The sequence below is a fragment of the Spermophilus citellus genome, assembly GCF_964194105.1.
Source record: "Spermophilus citellus genome assembly, chromosome: 16".
NCBI lineage: Eukaryota > Metazoa > Chordata > Mammalia > Rodentia > Sciuridae > Spermophilus > Spermophilus citellus.
Window position 1 is genome coordinate 46,701,765 of NC_138196.1, and position 16,952 is coordinate 46,718,716.

Sequence of the window (16,952 nt, forward strand, 5' to 3'; positions counted from 1 at the left end):
GTAAATGTAATCAGATATGATACAAAACAAGCTCTCTGTGAAAGAACTCTATGAAAACCAGAGAGCTGCCCCCAGTCAATTAAGGTCCTTCTAATTTACTAATTAATTAATTAGGTTAATTTGTTGAGTGCCTACTCAGATACCCAGACTATTGATCAAGAGACTCCTAATTGGTAATACTAAACACAGATTTCCTGACTCCATCTCTGTCAGGATCCTTTTAGGAGAAAGAGACAGAAATCTAAATCTCACATGGCCAAACCAAAAGGAATTTTATTGGATCATATATAAATGTCAGTAGTAGATCTAGCTTCAAGACTGGCCAGGGGCTCAGAGCATCCAGCTCCTCACCCTTTACCTCCTGGCTGTGCCCTCGATGCTGGCCTTCTCTGTTCTCTGCTTTGGATGGCTCCAGCAACCTCAACCTCATCTCCTACCAAACCATGGGCATGGAGAAACGCAGCAGCTGCTCCCCCAGCTGCCCAAGCAAAGGTTTACTGAATTCTGCTGGGTTGCATCCTTATCCTGAAACCAATCAGAGTGCTCACATAATGCCATGATTTGGGTAGTCAGATATTATGTGACATACCCAAAACATACAGATTGAGCAAGTATCCTGAGAGGGAGCCTGGGAGAATGGATGATGGGCAACTAAAGCCCAGCACACGTCTATCACATCATCTGTTACCCAAGTTGTTACACAAACAGTCATCCTACAACACACCTTGATCATGTCACTCTATTCAGAGCCACAGTGTCTACCCTCTGCTACTGATCAGGGCCTTCTACAACCTGCTCACCAGTTTCTTCCTTTCAGTCCTAAAACAATCACCAGTAAGTATCATATGGTATATGCCAATTATAATTCTCCAAAGACATACTGATTGAAACCGGAATACATGTGAGGACAGATCATCCTTCTTTCTCTTTCCTTCTCTCTCAATAGCCATTCTGCCTGCAGAGATCACATCTTCAACCTATCTTCTCGAGTACAAACTTTCATCTGGACAGAGCCAGATTCAGTTCTGAAGTAGGAGGATTCACATTTGGAAAGACTAAGACCCGGTTTGGAAAAGGATTCATGATCCAAGGGGTGAATCCCAGGGGCAAACACTCAGAAAAATTCAACCTGGTAATCTTGAAATAGTTTTCAAAACTAACTGGGAAAGGATAAATGGGTATATCCAACTGTTTTATTATGCTGGTTGCACAAAAAAAATTAAAATTAATTAAAATCTTGAAATTGTACATGTGTTAAAAGGATTTCTACTCTATCAACTTCCAAAGTGAAGTCTTTCCTCCATGTGAGAAACAGAGTACCTGAGACACATTTCTATATATTTCTAAGACACCTGCAAATGTCCAAGTAAATCCTATATACAAAGCGATCCTCTCTGTGAAAAATACAGGCTTTGAAACCCGTGTTTTTAAAAGGAGTAAAAACCAATGAGACTTCCATCACGGATAAGCATTCTTTCACTCAAGCCAAGATCAAGGAAAAAACCTCGATGATTCTGGAAAGCCTATAAATGCAGAGGCTGCTGTTCTATCTACCTACATGTCTGTCAAAACAGCAGATTTGACTGATATTTAACTAAATTCTAGATTTCTCTGAGGGGAATAATAAAGCTAAAATTGTTAGAGACCCAGAGCCATAGCTGCTTAAGAAGTAAGAGTCCGGGTAATTCTTGGAAAAGGCAGACAGGAGGAAAAGAAGCCTGTTTGAGCTCAGAGGAAACTACAAACATTATGCCAGAAACCAACTCTCATAAATAAAAAGTCAGGCACTTGAGAGTTTTGCACAGGACCCATATAATTTATTTTGGTAGGATGACCCTGAATGTGTAGGATTAAAAGGACATGTGCTGCTGAACAAAAGAACAGTCCCAGGATTTATTTCGACACCACCTTAAAATAACCTCAACCAAAAATACCATTACAACAAGCACGAATAAGAGAAAAAGAGAGAGAGGGATGTTAAAAAGAAAATAAATTAAAAACAGATGCTGGGTCCATTGTAACTCAAAAAATAAATGTATGGAGTGATCTACTAAGGATAGTTGAGTTAAAGACAATAAAGTCACTTAAAAAACAAAGTAGAATTGGGAGGAAAAAGACCTTGCATTGAAGCAATACACAAATTCAATACCTTACTTTATGATGATGATGACTTTTTTTGTTCAAAAGATTTCTAAAATTCTAAAATGCCTCTGAATTTGGCATAGTTTTCACAAAGGCACAGATAGAAAGGGACTAAACTGCCTACTTATACAGCTCTTTGGGAACTCTGGGAAAGCATTTTTCCAAATGCATGTTGTGCCAAATGGAATTTATTGCTGGTCCAAAGAGAGGAGACAGTCCAGGAACAGGGAGAAGCAAGTCTTATCCCCCTCCCACCAATTCCTGGCCAGTGTCAGGGCCAGAGGACGAAGGGGTACAGTCTGTCCATCCAGGACAAGGCCAGATTCCAGCCCATCTACACGTTCCCATGCCTCACTGCTGGCCCCCAAGCCCTCAAGGACAAATAATTGTGTAATCAGCACCATATTTTTCCCTTCCTCCTCTAACGATACAACCCTCAAGAGCCCATCATTCTCATTCTGGGAAATGAACATAAAGCAAACTGCTGTGCAGACACAAAGATGTGAGGCCTCTTCTGGGGCCAAACCACAACTGTTGCACTGCTGCTCTGTCATGGAGCTCTGAGGGTCCCAACATCAGTGAGGACACCGTGCACCCAGCACAGCATGACCCTCTTCAGCCTGATACCCAAGGCCCAGCTTCTTAAGAACATCTTGCCTCAACCATCCAGTCCGCTGTGATCATTCTCCTTCCTTTAAACCACTGTGACACCTGGGCTCTCATTATTCTGCCTTCTTACATGTTCTTCTTATTGTACCAAGAACATGTATTCTCAAGGAAAAGCACTAATGATTTTCTAGAAAATACTTCCTACAGCTCCATAACAACACTGTGTACACACTCACATCAGAATTATGGGAAGAAAGGAAAAGGAGACACAGATATTGGTTTATTGCCTTCTGGAAACAATAAACCACTATAATTTCAAAGCATCACAACTACCCTCAACTGCAGGACCCTTAGGGAATAGGCATCACATTTTTTTTTTTGTCTTTGTATTCTTTTTTTTTTTTTCACATTTCAAACTTAACTCATTTTATTCTTTCTTTTTATTCCATAGTCCTAGGTACATTACAATGACAGAGACTACAACTGACAACATAATGGATTATATTTGTCCAATGAATGAAAATCAACAATACAGGTAAAAACAATGTATGTGAGGGACTGTACGTAGAATTAGGTATCATTAAGCAGAAAGGCTGCATTGTTGAATTTGAATTTTCGGACAAGGTGAGGAATATTTAATTATGAATGGAATATGTTGCTAGTAGTGGAAACAGAGAAAAAAAGAATAAAGCAGAACTTCACCTGCAAAAGCAAAACTAGTGCCACAGAACTAAAACAGAATGCTGAAGAACAATTAGAAATAAAGCCATTGAAAGGTACTAAAGCTCGGACGAAGTCACATTAAACTCTTTCCTTCATTCAGTCATCCAACATATACTCAGGGGGCTCCTCGACCTGTACTAGATACAGACTATTCTAGATGCCAGAGATACATGAGTAGACAAGATAGGTCACTGTTCCCATGTGGTCTGCATTGGGGATAGGTAGGCAGTAAATAGGCGATACACAGACAAACAAGACAAAATAAAGTGTGCGTGTATGTGCGTATATGTGTACATGCCACACAAGGAGGGAATTAGAGCAGGTAAGTGGTTGGGTGGTAAGGGGCAGCAGGGTCCAGGGAAATCTTCTGTAATAAAATGATTAGATATTTTAGCAGAGAACTAAAGGAAGCAAGAGAGCCAACCATGAGGACATGTGGGGACAGGAGATTCTAGCCAGCAGAACCAAAAACTGAAGAGGCCCTGGGCAGGGGCAGTTTTGAAATATTCAAGTCTACAGGGAGGTGAGGAAACCTGATCAGATCTGTGAGGAGTGAGGAGTGGGTGACCAGGTGGCCCATGTAGTGAGGAGGAATCTCAGAGGGTCTTCCAACAATGATACCACTTTGGCTTTCTCTCTGAGTTGGGTGGGAAGCTAGCTACTAGAAGGTTTACATGGAAGGCTAACAGGATCTGGGAACTAGATCTTCTAATGGAAGAGCTTCTAATGTGACAACATACACGGATGATACATACAGTGTTTTAAAGAACTGCAATATCATTTTTTTTTAATTCTTACAGCAATGTAAGTTCCATGAGACTAGGGCCCCTAGCTGTCTTGTTCGCCATTGGATCTCTAAGCCCTTAAACAGCAACTTGCATTTAGGAAGCACTCAAGGAATATTTGCTGAAAATATAAATAAATGAATAAATTCAAGAACAAAGTCTTTGAATCTATCTGCTTAGCCCAAAAGGCAGAATCCCTTTCTTAAACTACCACTGCTCAAACTAGTTGAATTTCACCTTGAACATGCAGAATAACTCATGCTTTGCTACATGCCTGAAGGAATAAAACTTTCTTTCATAGCTTGGCAATAAATTTATTTCTCCGGGAATCCGTGATAAGCAGTGTTTTAGTAAGTGAAAAAGAGAAGAAAAGTAAATATACAATTTTTATAAAGTTGTCATAGCCTTCCACAAAACTTTAAGTGGGAGTTATTTTTAAACTATTTTAAATGGCTGTGGGAGGAAGGGTTCGGTTTATGTCCTGGGAAGTACTTTTACTCCCAAAGGCTTTAACTAGCTGTCCACCAGGGGAAAGGGCACTAGAAAAAAATAGTTGAGACTGTTCCGGACCTAAGAAATATGGTACAAAATGAGCTTTTTGGGCTCCCTCTGAGTGTGATATAAGAATACAAACTGAACCTTACAGGGACAAAGTCTCGGAATCCTGGGTGTCTGGTCAAGAGCTTTAATTTCATACCTAGTTCACAGCTTGCCCTGTTCAGAATGGGAAAAAAATTAAAAATAAAATAAGTTTGAGGTGTATAATAAAAGTTTTGAGGTGTATAATACCTTAACCACATCCCCTTTAAAGGCAGTGCCCATGTTACACTGTTATATTCCTCCACTAAAAAGTCAAAGTGTTTCCCAGTTTCTTCTCCACAAATCCACTCCAAAAAGACCCCTCCCTCAGGAATCTGGGGCGATGTCCCTGAGGCTTTGCCTCACAGGCCACTGCAGAGGCTTCCTGAGCAAAGCTGGATACCTTTCCTAAAATCCATGTGCTTGCAGAGATTAATGTTTTTATTAAAGAAAAATATTCTCTGAAGCATGGGTGTGAATTAGAGTTGGGTTACACAAAGCCACTCTTTATAGAAGGCCTCCAGAGGAAAAAAATATTTAAACCCATTGTGCAGTGGGGAAGTGAATAAGTAGGTCAAATGAAATGTTTGGATTAAGAAAATTCTTTTTATTCTTAAATAAAATTCTTTCATGGAAGTTTTTCAGCATATAAACCTGGGGCAAAGTCCTTTTGCAATGATGATAAATAATAAAAACAACTAAAAGTTACTATGTACCACATTGTTTAAGTTAACTATATTCTCTGTTCAGTCTCTAACAGGTAATATATTAGTAAAATAAGCCTTTGAAGGACTTCAGTTAATTCAATCAAAATGATACACCTAGCTATAGTCATCAAGACTGTTGGATAATGGCTAAAGATACTAAAGTACTAAAGGTACTGGTAAAGGCTAAAGTACTGGTACATGCTATAATATAGAGATCACAGGAAAGAACTGAGAGTCCAGCAAGAAACACATGCACTTATGGTGGACTGATTTCAACATGGGAGTCAAGACAATTATACAGGGTTAAAAAAAAAAAAAAAAAAGTTTTTTCAACAAATAGTGCTGGGAGAACTGGAATCTAACATGTAATAAAAATGATGGATCTCTAACTCACATCATATATGCTGTGGCTTGGATTTGAGTTGTCCCTCAAAAGCTCACATATGAGACAATGCAAGAAGGTCTAGAGGAAAAATGATTAGGTTGTGAGAGCCTGATACCTGATCAAAGGATTAATGCCCTGAGTGGTAACAGGAAAAGTTGGGGCATTAGGGTCATAGCTTTAGGGTATATATTTGTATCTGGGGAGTGGAGTTTGCTCTCTCTGCTTGCTGATCATCATGTGAGCTGCTTCTCTCCACCATACTCTTCTGCCATGATATCCTGCCTCACCTTAAGCCCGGATGAATGGAGCCTTGCTGTCTATGGACTGTGACCTCTGAAACCCTGAGCCCCTAAGTAAACTTTTCCTCTTCTACAATTGTTCTGGTCAGGTCTTTTAGTCACAGAAGTGAAAAAGCTGACTAAAACAATATATAAATATTAATTGTAAGTAAATTTAAGACCTAAACAGTGTAAACTTCTGTGACCTTGGAAAAGGCAGTGGATTCCCAGATAGGATACATAAAGCAAAAGCAACCAAAAAAAAAAAAAAGTAAACAGATAAATTGGACTTCATCAAAATTTAAAAGGTTTGTATTTCAGAGGGCAACAAGAAAAAAATGAAAAGACATCCCACAAAATGGAAGAAAATATTTGCAAGTCATATATCCAGCTGAGATCTATTAACTGGAATCCATAAATACCACTTACAACTCAACAACAACAAAAAATGAAGAATGATTTAAATAGATATTTCTTCAAAGAAGATATAAGATAATTAATATGCACATGAAAATATGTTTGAGATAATTACCCATCAGAAAAATGCAAATTAAACTCCAGTATGCTACTACTTCACACCCATTAGGACAACTACCATCAAAAGAACAGATAATAATAAATGCAGGTAAGGATTTGGTAAAATTGGAACTCTCAAACACCTCTGTTGAATGGGGTAGCATCTTTGGAAAAATGTTAATTTCTCAAAAGATTAAGCATATGGTTACCATTTAACCCAACGCTTCCTTTCCTGAGTATATGCCCAAGAAAACTGAAAACACATTTGTCCAAAAACTTGTACACAAATGTTCATAGCCACACTATTAATAATAAACAGTGAAAACAACTCAAAATATCTATCAACTGGTAAAAGCATAAACAAGTGTGAATGTTTTCATAAAATGGTACATTATTCAGCAAAGAAATATATGAATGAAGTACTGGTACATGCTACAATATGAATAAACCCTGAAAATATTAACCTGAATGAAAAAAGTCAGTCATAATGGGTCATTGTATTACATGATTCCATTTATATAAAATATGCAAATTAGGCAAATCTACAGAGGTAGAAAGTAGATTAGTGTTTTTCTAGGGTGTGGAGAGAAAGAAAGAGGAAATGCTTATTAGTAGATGTAGTATTTCTTTTTGGGTAGTAAGAATGTTTTAAAATTAGATCTCTGTTCAAACGTCATTTTATCTTAAAGACTGTATTATCATCATATATTAAATAACAATGTTAATTTACTCCTAACCAACAACCTTGTTACTCTATTTTTCTCCATGTCATTTTGACTATAACACACGCACACATACACATACATAACATACACATACATGTAGTCTGTATTCACCTAATCAGAAAGGTACCTTGCAGCTGGCTGCATTTGTGCATAAACATGAAATGAAGGATTATAGATTCTTAAGTTCTAAGACAGACTGTGTGTTGTGCACACCCAAGCCTCTCTGAGGACAATTAGGCCTCAAACAAACACTGGCCAGACCTATCAGAAGTGAGGATTTTAAGAAGTGTGGATTAACTGCAATTTAAGTGATTATTTGGCTTAGACTTGGGAAACTAAAGAAGACATAATTGTGCAGCCATAACTGGTTCACTACAACAAACTCATCAGCTTTGTCTTTGAAGTGAGAGAGCAGATTGGACTATATAGACTATCTCCTCAACAGCTGTTAAATACTGGGCAACACGAGAGTCTAACACTTGGACAATAATCTCTCTTTAGACAAACCTGAATCAAAACACAATGCTGAGCTTGGTTCTTTTGATAAAAGCAAATTGCAATATCAGGAAAAGTGAGGGGAATGTTTGATAACACAGAGGCAGACCATTCACCTAGAGGCAAGGAGGGAAGCAGGCTACAGAAGGCCGAGAACTAGGTCTGAGAGCCACAGTGAACCAAAAGGCATTCTCTCTCCTATTCTCAAAGTCAAAACACAAAATAGTGCAGTTGTTAAGAACATAAATTTTAGGGCTACACTGGCTAATCTGAATCTTCCTTTTGCCTTATACAGTTGATTAATTTATTTATCTTCGGTTTCCTCATCTGTTAAATGGACTAACAACAGTCCTCATCTCATAGGATAATTTTGAGGACTAAGTGTATAATAGTGTAAAGCTACAGAGCAGTGCCTAGTGAAGTAGCTATAGGGCTCTTTTCTTTATAATATTTTTTTTGAGAGAAAGAGAGAGAATTTTAATATTTATTTTTTAGTTTTCGGCAGACACAATATCTTTGTATGTGGTGCTGAGGATGGAACCAGGGCCACACGCATGCCAGGGGAGGGCGTTACCGCTTGAGCCACACCCCCAGCCCCTACTATAGGGCTCTTTAAGGATTTCCTTTCATTACTACCATTATTGAACTGGTACTGCTACAAATGACCACAGACACAAAAACTAAGCTCAATCATATCAGTAAGCAAAGAAATGAGAATAAACCATAATAAGAATAAATAAGAATAAACCATACTTCATATATCATTCTCAAGAATGATTTTCTTTTATAAGTGTTCCTCTGCTATCCTAGAAGCAGACACGATCCTAGAGGAAACTGTAGGAAAAGGTATCAAAATCTTAATATAGAAAGAAATGGAAACAAAACAAAATATAACTTTGAAATTTAATCTGAGGCAATAAAGAGATCTACACAACAATTTAAATGCAGTGATGTTTATCAGTTATTATAGTGAAAAAATTGAGACATATTAACTATCAAATACTAGAGGATAGACTGTGAAGAACTTGGAAGCATCTGAGATTTTAACTTGCTTATAGCCTAACAAGTACATCCCACAGTTTCATTGGCGCTGACAGAAGACACAAGTCTCTGGGAGATAAATAAAGGATGTTATACTCACTGTACATGAGGGAGTACGACCTATGAGACTATATGAAACAGCTGATATTCATAATGCATTGATACATACAGAGAGGATCTGTGTCACAGATGCAGAACTTTTAAGTTCAGAATTTAAGAAATGCCAATAGTCTAAGGAGGCTGATAACAAACCTGTTCAACCTTTGCCCATAAGGGAAAAACATTTTTATTATCCCAGACAGGAATCAAATTTGCCCTCTGCTACTAAGAAGGAAACTACTTCTCTCTTCCCAAACTGTTCACCAAGAGATTATAATGAACAGATAGTTCTTTTCTGAATAAATAGTTTAGAATAAAAGTATAAAAATGTGAATGACCCATGGAGAATTGCTTCCCAACACTAAGTAACTTACAGTGCATCCACAGAATATGCATTTATGTACTTATGAAAAACGCTTTTCAGAAGAACATTTACTAAAATGAGAAAAAATATTTATGGTATACTGTGACATATAAAAACAGATTCTTATTCACTAAAATTATACACACAGCATGTGTACATACACATGCATGCACACACTCAGGTAGAATGAAAGAGAAAATGGACCCAATTTTGTTTTAAATTACATTTCCATTTATATGTGAAAAAAAGGACTGAACATATATACATAGCAGTAGTTTTTTCTGGGTGTTGAGATTATGCCTCTGCTTTTTAAACTAACTTTTCTGTAATATAAACTTTTATAATCAGAAGAAGAAGTTTTTAAAAAATACATAGATGTAATACAAAAAAAGAAAAAATAAATAAACTAGACTTTTGTTTTTTGAAGTGCTAGAGATTAAACCCAGGATCTCACATATGCTAGGAAAGCACTCTACCACTGAGTTACATCCCCAGCCCCCAAGTAAACTAGACTTCATCAAAATTAAAAACTTTTGTGCAAAGGACACCATCAAAACTATGAAAGGAAAGACCTACAGAATGGGAGAAAACATGTGCAAATCATATATTTGATTAGGGATTTGTATTCATAATGCTTAAGGACTCCTGCAACTTACTAATTAAAAAGATAAATAACTCAATTGAGAAATGAACACAGAATTTGAATAGGTATTTCTTCAAAGAAGATATACAAATAGTCAATAAGCACATGAAAGATGCTCATCATTATCACTCACTGGAGAAATGCAAGTCAAAACCACAGATTAGATATCCTTCTTACCTACTAGAATGGCTAAAATAAAAAAGACAGACAATAGCAAGTGCTGGTGAGGGTGAAAAACTAGAACCTTTAGACGTCGTTCGTTGGTCGGGTTTAAATGGTGCGGCTACTTCAGAAAACAATCTGGTAGTTCCTTACAATGTTAAACATAAAGATTCTCTATAATTAATTCAACTCTAGTCTTGGAGAAATAAACTTCTACCCCAAAGAAATAAGAACATAAGTCTACACAAAAGCCTATACACAAAAGTTCACAGCAGAACTCTTCAATAATGGCCAAAAAAAAAAAAAAATGGTAACACAAATGCTGATGAACATGGCAGATCCAAATTGAACAAACCAGAAAAACACTATGCTGAGTAAAAAGGAAAGCCACAAAAGGCCACACAGTATATGATTTAGTTTATATGAAATTTCCAGAAAATATGGTAGAGAGAGAAAGTACATTAGTGGCAGCTATGGGTGGGGGAGGGGAAAATGGGGAGTAACCACTAGTGTTGTTTGGAGTTTCTTTTGGGGGACAAATGAAATGTTGTGGCATTAGACAATGATGGTGGTTGTAAAATTCTGTGAACATTTAAAAATACATAAAATTACATATTTTAAGAGGCTGAATTTTAGGGTATCTGAATTATATCTCAATAGGTTGTTATTAAAATATATGTATACACACTATTCACATACACATCACCAATTGATATAATGGGATGGGAAAAAAGATAATTCAGAAAAGTAACAAAATAGTCAATACTCATGTTTGAAAAAGCTTCAGCCTCACTAGTAACAACAAAATACCCTAGAAGAATGAAGTGCTATTCTCCCCTTTAAATTAGCAAATGGTCTTTCAATAATAGAACAAAGATACAATAAAAAAGATACTCTATACCCTGTTTCTGAAAATGGCAAATGATGTAACATTTTGGGAAGTCATGTGGCAACCTATCTCAGCCATAAAAAATCCTTTATCTTCACTGAATAATTCCATCTAGGGCTCTATCCTAGATATGCAGACAATATTAATAAATGTTCATAAATAATTAACTTTAGTAGAATAGCCTTAAAATGGGGAAATGGTTAATGTGATAATATTTCCATAGAATTTTAAAACACCCAGAATCTTCTAAAGTATGTTTTTTAAAACTACAATATGATGGTAAGTTAAAAAAGGCAATCTACAAAATTGATCCACATGATCCTAAATTTCTAAACAAACAAAAAATTTGACGTATACAAATAAAAACATGCCAGAAGAAACTGTACTCAAATATTAACAGTAGTTAATTCCTATAGTACTCTATATTAATTCTACAACTTAAAAAATATTTGCTAAATGAAAATAAAAGGAGTACTACCCCTTAGTGCCAATGGTATAATGATGGTGAATAAAATGGAGAAAGAAAATCTATGACTCAATGTCTTTCCCTCACTTAGAGAACCTTAAAACAAGATAACTATTTTTAAATGGACAAGGCAGATAAGTTGGTGAGTTTGACATTAATTCTAAGCAAGATTCTAAAATGAGTTCTTTAATGGAACTTTGTATAAACCTAAAAAAGGAAACCATCAGTCAGCAGGAACATCATGGAGTCACTCAGTCATTTTAGACCATTTGTACTTCCTTTCTTTCTCCGATAAGCTATTTGGAGGGGTATTAGAGGACGGACTCATAAACTGGTAAATGAAACCAAACAGAGAGAACAAGTACATCTGCTATCAGGGCCAAGATCCTGAGAGATGAAAGTAAATAGCTTAAGTCACTAAAAATTTTCATGCCTCTAATTTAGTTTATTTCTTGGTTGAGATAAAAGATAGGGTAATAGGAGGCAAGCACATTATTAAATAGTAGAAGGTACCAAACTGAGAGAAATAGCAGATATATATCAGAATCTAAAACAGAGTAAGGGATTAAACAATAGTTTAAGCCTAACAAAACAATATTTAACATAGATAGGGTAAGATATTGTATTATAATTTAAGATTAACTACTGATGGATACTGGATTTCTTTGGGGGAAAGAAAATGTTCTGGAACTGAATAGCTGTGATGGTTGCACAACTTTGTAAATTCTGAAACCACTGAATTTTAAACTTCAATGTGATAAAAATGGTGAATTTTACGTTATCTCATTACAATATATTTTGTGATTACACATATGCTTGTAATTTTGTGACACTCATACACCAATACTACATAAGATATATTGACCTCCACAAATACTTCATGCTAATATTGTTACAGAACAAAAATTCTTTAAAATGAAGTACCAAAATCAATAATTATTCATTCCTTTGATTTTTAATTTATTTGCCACATGCTTACTTGGTACCAGGCACTGTGTTAAGAACTGTAGATACGGGGTGAATACAACCCTCACCCTCAGAGAGCTTCCAGTAAGAAGAGGACTTAATATTAAATAACTATCACTCCAATAAATACAATAACTGTAATGTGGAACATAAAGGGAAAATAAACTTCTATGATAAAATATGACAGGCAGGTCTGATGAAGATGGGATAGCTTCTCTGAGGAAATTACATTTAACTTGAAACTAGAATTTGAGGTATGAAGACAGAGGATTAGTATTCTCTCAGATGTAACAACAGGACACAAGTCCCAAGGTAGAAGAGAACCTGCACCTTTGAGAAGCCCACAAAGGCCATTTGTGATCAGAGAACAGACAGTAAGTAAAAAAGAAGATGGTCACAAAACAAGGCTAGAAAAATAAGAAGGGATCAGTCTACACTTTGTATATTGGGTACAAAGAAAAGCCACCCAAGAATTTTAGCAGAGAAGCAATATATGATCAATCTGGATCATACAAGCAACATCCAGACCCTTCTGTGGAAAAGGGATTAGAGAGGAGCAAAGGAGTAAATTAGGAACCCACTTAAGAGGCTCTTAGAGTAACATCTCAGACTTGGGTGTGGGGGTAGAAAAGAAAAGAAGACATTTTGAAGATCTGTTTTAATGATTATCACAAATTCTGTTTCATAACTCCAATTTACATATGTGAGGATATGCTTTCCAAAGAAAGTTTATTTACCAGGATCCCAGACAGATTAGCATCCATCCAAGACCAAACTAAGGTCCACAAACACTTCCAATTATCTCTAGGAGCTCTGAAGTCTTTTCATATAACTAGATAGTATCTGAACTCAAATTATTCTTTTAAGCTTCTAGCAGAATAATTTCTTACTGGAAAGTTTTCAGGGTGTTAAATGAAGCCAGACAGTGAAGTAGGAACCTAAAAGTACACTACAAAAAGTACAGGTAGCACTTGGTGTTTTCACTTAAACCCAACAAGAAATAAGCTTGTCCTTTGAAAATGATTTTGCCTATAGAGGAATCATTCTGGGAGATGAGTGCTCTGCTTAGCACATGGTATTCAAGGCTTCAGTTAAACACACACACACACACACACACACACACACACACACACACACGAAGAGTTATGTGCAAAGCTTTCCAAATTATTCATGTGCCTGTGTCTCCTTAAACTGCACTCCAGAGACTGAAACAAAACAAAGAGGCTGTGATGGCTACTATATAGCTTTTGAAGACTAAATGAATGCTTTGCATTGTAATAGGAAAGCAACTGTATGTTACACATGCATACATTTCTTTTCCTCTTAAATAAAATCCTGCAATCCCCATGGTAAATACTGCTCCAAATCCGCAATAGGTCACATAAACCCAGACAGGGAAAAAAAATGCCTTCCAGAAAAAGTAGATTACTTAGCTAGGATCTCAGACACATTAACATCAACCCAGTACAAACCCAAGACATGAAACCATGAAATCAAAGGAAAACTGTCTATTCAATTCTCTCAGGGTATGATGGGAGCAAACAACAAAGATGCATATGATCATTTGACAACTTTACATTTTATAACACATGCTCTGAAAGTAATCTTGTTCTCTTTTTCATTTAGATGGTGAAAATTAATTTTGGACTAAAAAATGTAAATCTAAAGGAGGGTGTTGTTTAACACAAGGGATCTTTAATTTTTACCAGTGTTATTGTTTTTAGCTTCTTTGAGATTTCGACTTCTTTGTAATTATTTATTAGTATATAATATATAGGTATATGTATGTATGTATACACACACACACACACACACACACACACACACACACCCTACACGGTTGCTGGCTCAAATGTTCCTGGCCTTCCTTGACTCCTCCCATGTTCACTCTCAGCTCTTCTAAGCAAGTTTTCCTTACCCTTGATGGTAGAGCTGATCTTTTATCCATTCTCCCCTCTCTACCTACTGTATCTTGTACATTTTTCCATCATGCAGTGGCATTTACAAGTGGCTCCCCTTCCAGTCTGTGAGTCCCCTGGCCCTTAACACCAAGCATGATACATGAAAGATTCTCAAATGCTTGTGGAATGAAATGAGAGAATAGATAAATCTCATCTCCCCACCTATGTAATTTTATATTTATTTCCCTGCAATATCCTATATGTTAACCATTCCCCAATTTAGAGACACTTCAGATAAGTCTACATCACCACCACCAATTTTTTTTCCATTTATATTTAGAAGGGGATTTGTAACTTGAAGTACTACACTGTTTGAAGGGTGTTTATGAAATCAATTTTAAGAATAATCAGATTTACACATCAGATTTTATGCAGGATGAATGTGAATATGGACTAGAAAAGGTCTTTACTCCCCAATATTTATATTCTATAAGAAGACGATATCCAATGCCATGTTGCCCATTCATTCCTGCTTCTGACATTCTTATCACATACAATTCTTATAAAGGGCCTTCTTCCTCATTAAAGAAGAAAAGATGTCCTTGGCAAGGGCAGAGTGAATCCATGAGTTAAATTTGTCATTTTGGAATAAATTATTTAGTACCACTTAAACCCTGAAAGCTTTGAACCACCTATCTTGTGGTTTATGGCACTGTCTTCTAAGTTTACAATTTCCTGACTGTGAAGCAACAATTTAATTCTATAGTGCAAAATCAATGCAATATAAATATACTATAGGAACTAACATTCTCTAGCAAAGTAAAAGATTTATTCTTTCACTGGCATGTGACAATTTTAAACAGGCTTTTAGAAATAAATACTCAGGAACCAGTCTACAATTTAGGAATAAAGTTTTCTTGCTGGATATAAAGCAAACTAACTAATATGAAGAGCTTTGATCTAACTCTATTATGAACCTAGAGTTTGAATAGGAGACCATCCGAGATATAAAGGAGCTGTGGTGGTAGAAACAAGAAACAGCCAATAGGATTTTTAAATGTATTCTCTCACTAGTTCAGGGTTTTCGTTAGGCAGGAAGACAATCATTTTCATTCTAAATCATATTACCAGTACAACTATGGGTAGGAAGGTTTGGTACTGAGCCAAGGATTCCAGGAAATGTTACTTAACTGTATAATCAGGGACCAGTCACTTGTGTGGAGTGGCAAAAGGTGGCGTTGTTTAAAATACACCAGTGGATGGATCTATAAACTGCATCCTTCTGCCCAAATAACTAAACAGACTGGAAAGGGCAGGAACACACCCTCAATCAACCTAGGGCAAACACTGATCATCAGCTCTATGAAAGGTCCCTTGAAGCTAGCCTGGGAAGAGTGAGGAGGGTGAGTCTGAAGCTTAAGATTCAACATGCTTTCAAGTGCATCCACTCCACCTGCATATACCTCCTTTTTCTTCTACTGAAAGGTCTGTCTCCCTTTCAACTCCTCAGAACTGTCAACAGTTTTTAAAATTACATATGAAAATTTTTTAAAGCCTATAGCCAGAAGAGATGGAAACAGTTATTAGCAGTCTGTTAATTGACACACAAGCCGGGTTCCCTCCTTCTCAACCCCACGTCTACGGAGCACCAAGGACAAGAGGTTAGCTAAAGCTAGGCCTGCGAAACAGCCAGAGAAAGGCCGGCCTCCGAGGGACCAGAGGAGAGATGCTTAAGCGCCGCCTGCTCCTCCCTCGCTCGGCTCGCGGTCCAAGCTCTGCCAGCTCCCTGCAGGGAAGTCGAGCCTCCTGCGCGCTCAGCATCCCTCCTCCTTCTCTCCCTCCTCCGCCCGCGCGGGTGCCACCAACCTTGGGCGTGCGGATGTGCTCCATGGCGGGTCGACGTCTGCAGGGTCCCCGGCGGGCGCGGCCTCACGCACCTGCGCGACTGCAGCGCGGCGGGAGGGGCCCGGGGAGGGGGCTTCGCGCGCGGGAGCACGCGGCAACGAGGCTTAGCTCCGCCTCCAGGTGCGCTGCGCCCGCGCCAGGCCCCCAGTGCTGGACCCGGGGCGCCTGCGCGGTGCTGGGCGCGCGGCTCTGCGCCTTCTCCCACCTGCGTGGCCTGAGCTGCTTCTCCCCCTCCGTGGCTGTGGTCGCTGGAGTGAGAGGCGCTCGCTTCCTTTTAAGAGGACCACCCGAAAACCCGGGTGGTGGCGTGCCCGTGATCCCAGCTACTCAGGAGGCTGAGGTGCGGGGGTCGCTGAAGCCCAGTATTGGGCCAGCATGGGGAGCAGAGCAAGACCTTGTCCACAAAAAACAAACAAACAAAAAAAAGTAGAAAAGAAGGGCAGCCGGCCCCCTAGTACTGTGCATCTACTGTTCCCCAAGACACAATGAGGGCCTTGTGTTGGGTGTGGCCTCTCAGAGGGCAGATGGAGAATATGCGCCACTTCGCATCCTCTTTGGCTTCCTTCCAGAGC

At 37.9% G+C, this 16,952-nt stretch overlaps 1 protein-coding gene across 1 annotated transcript in view; it reads right to left on the reverse strand.

Annotated features, from left to right (window-relative positions):
* The window catches only part of MTMR7 (myotubularin related protein 7), a 91,710-nt gene extending 75,140 nt beyond the window's left edge, over nt 1-16,570 (reverse strand). The window contains exon 1 of the mRNA XM_081269195.1: nt 16,342-16,570. Within this exon, the coding sequence (XP_081125321.1) occupies nt 16,342-16,365 (24 nt within the window). The 5' untranslated portion in view covers nt 16,366-16,570. The remainder of the gene's footprint in view (nt 1-16,341) is intronic.
* Nucleotides 16,571-16,952: the final 382 nt, after the last annotated feature.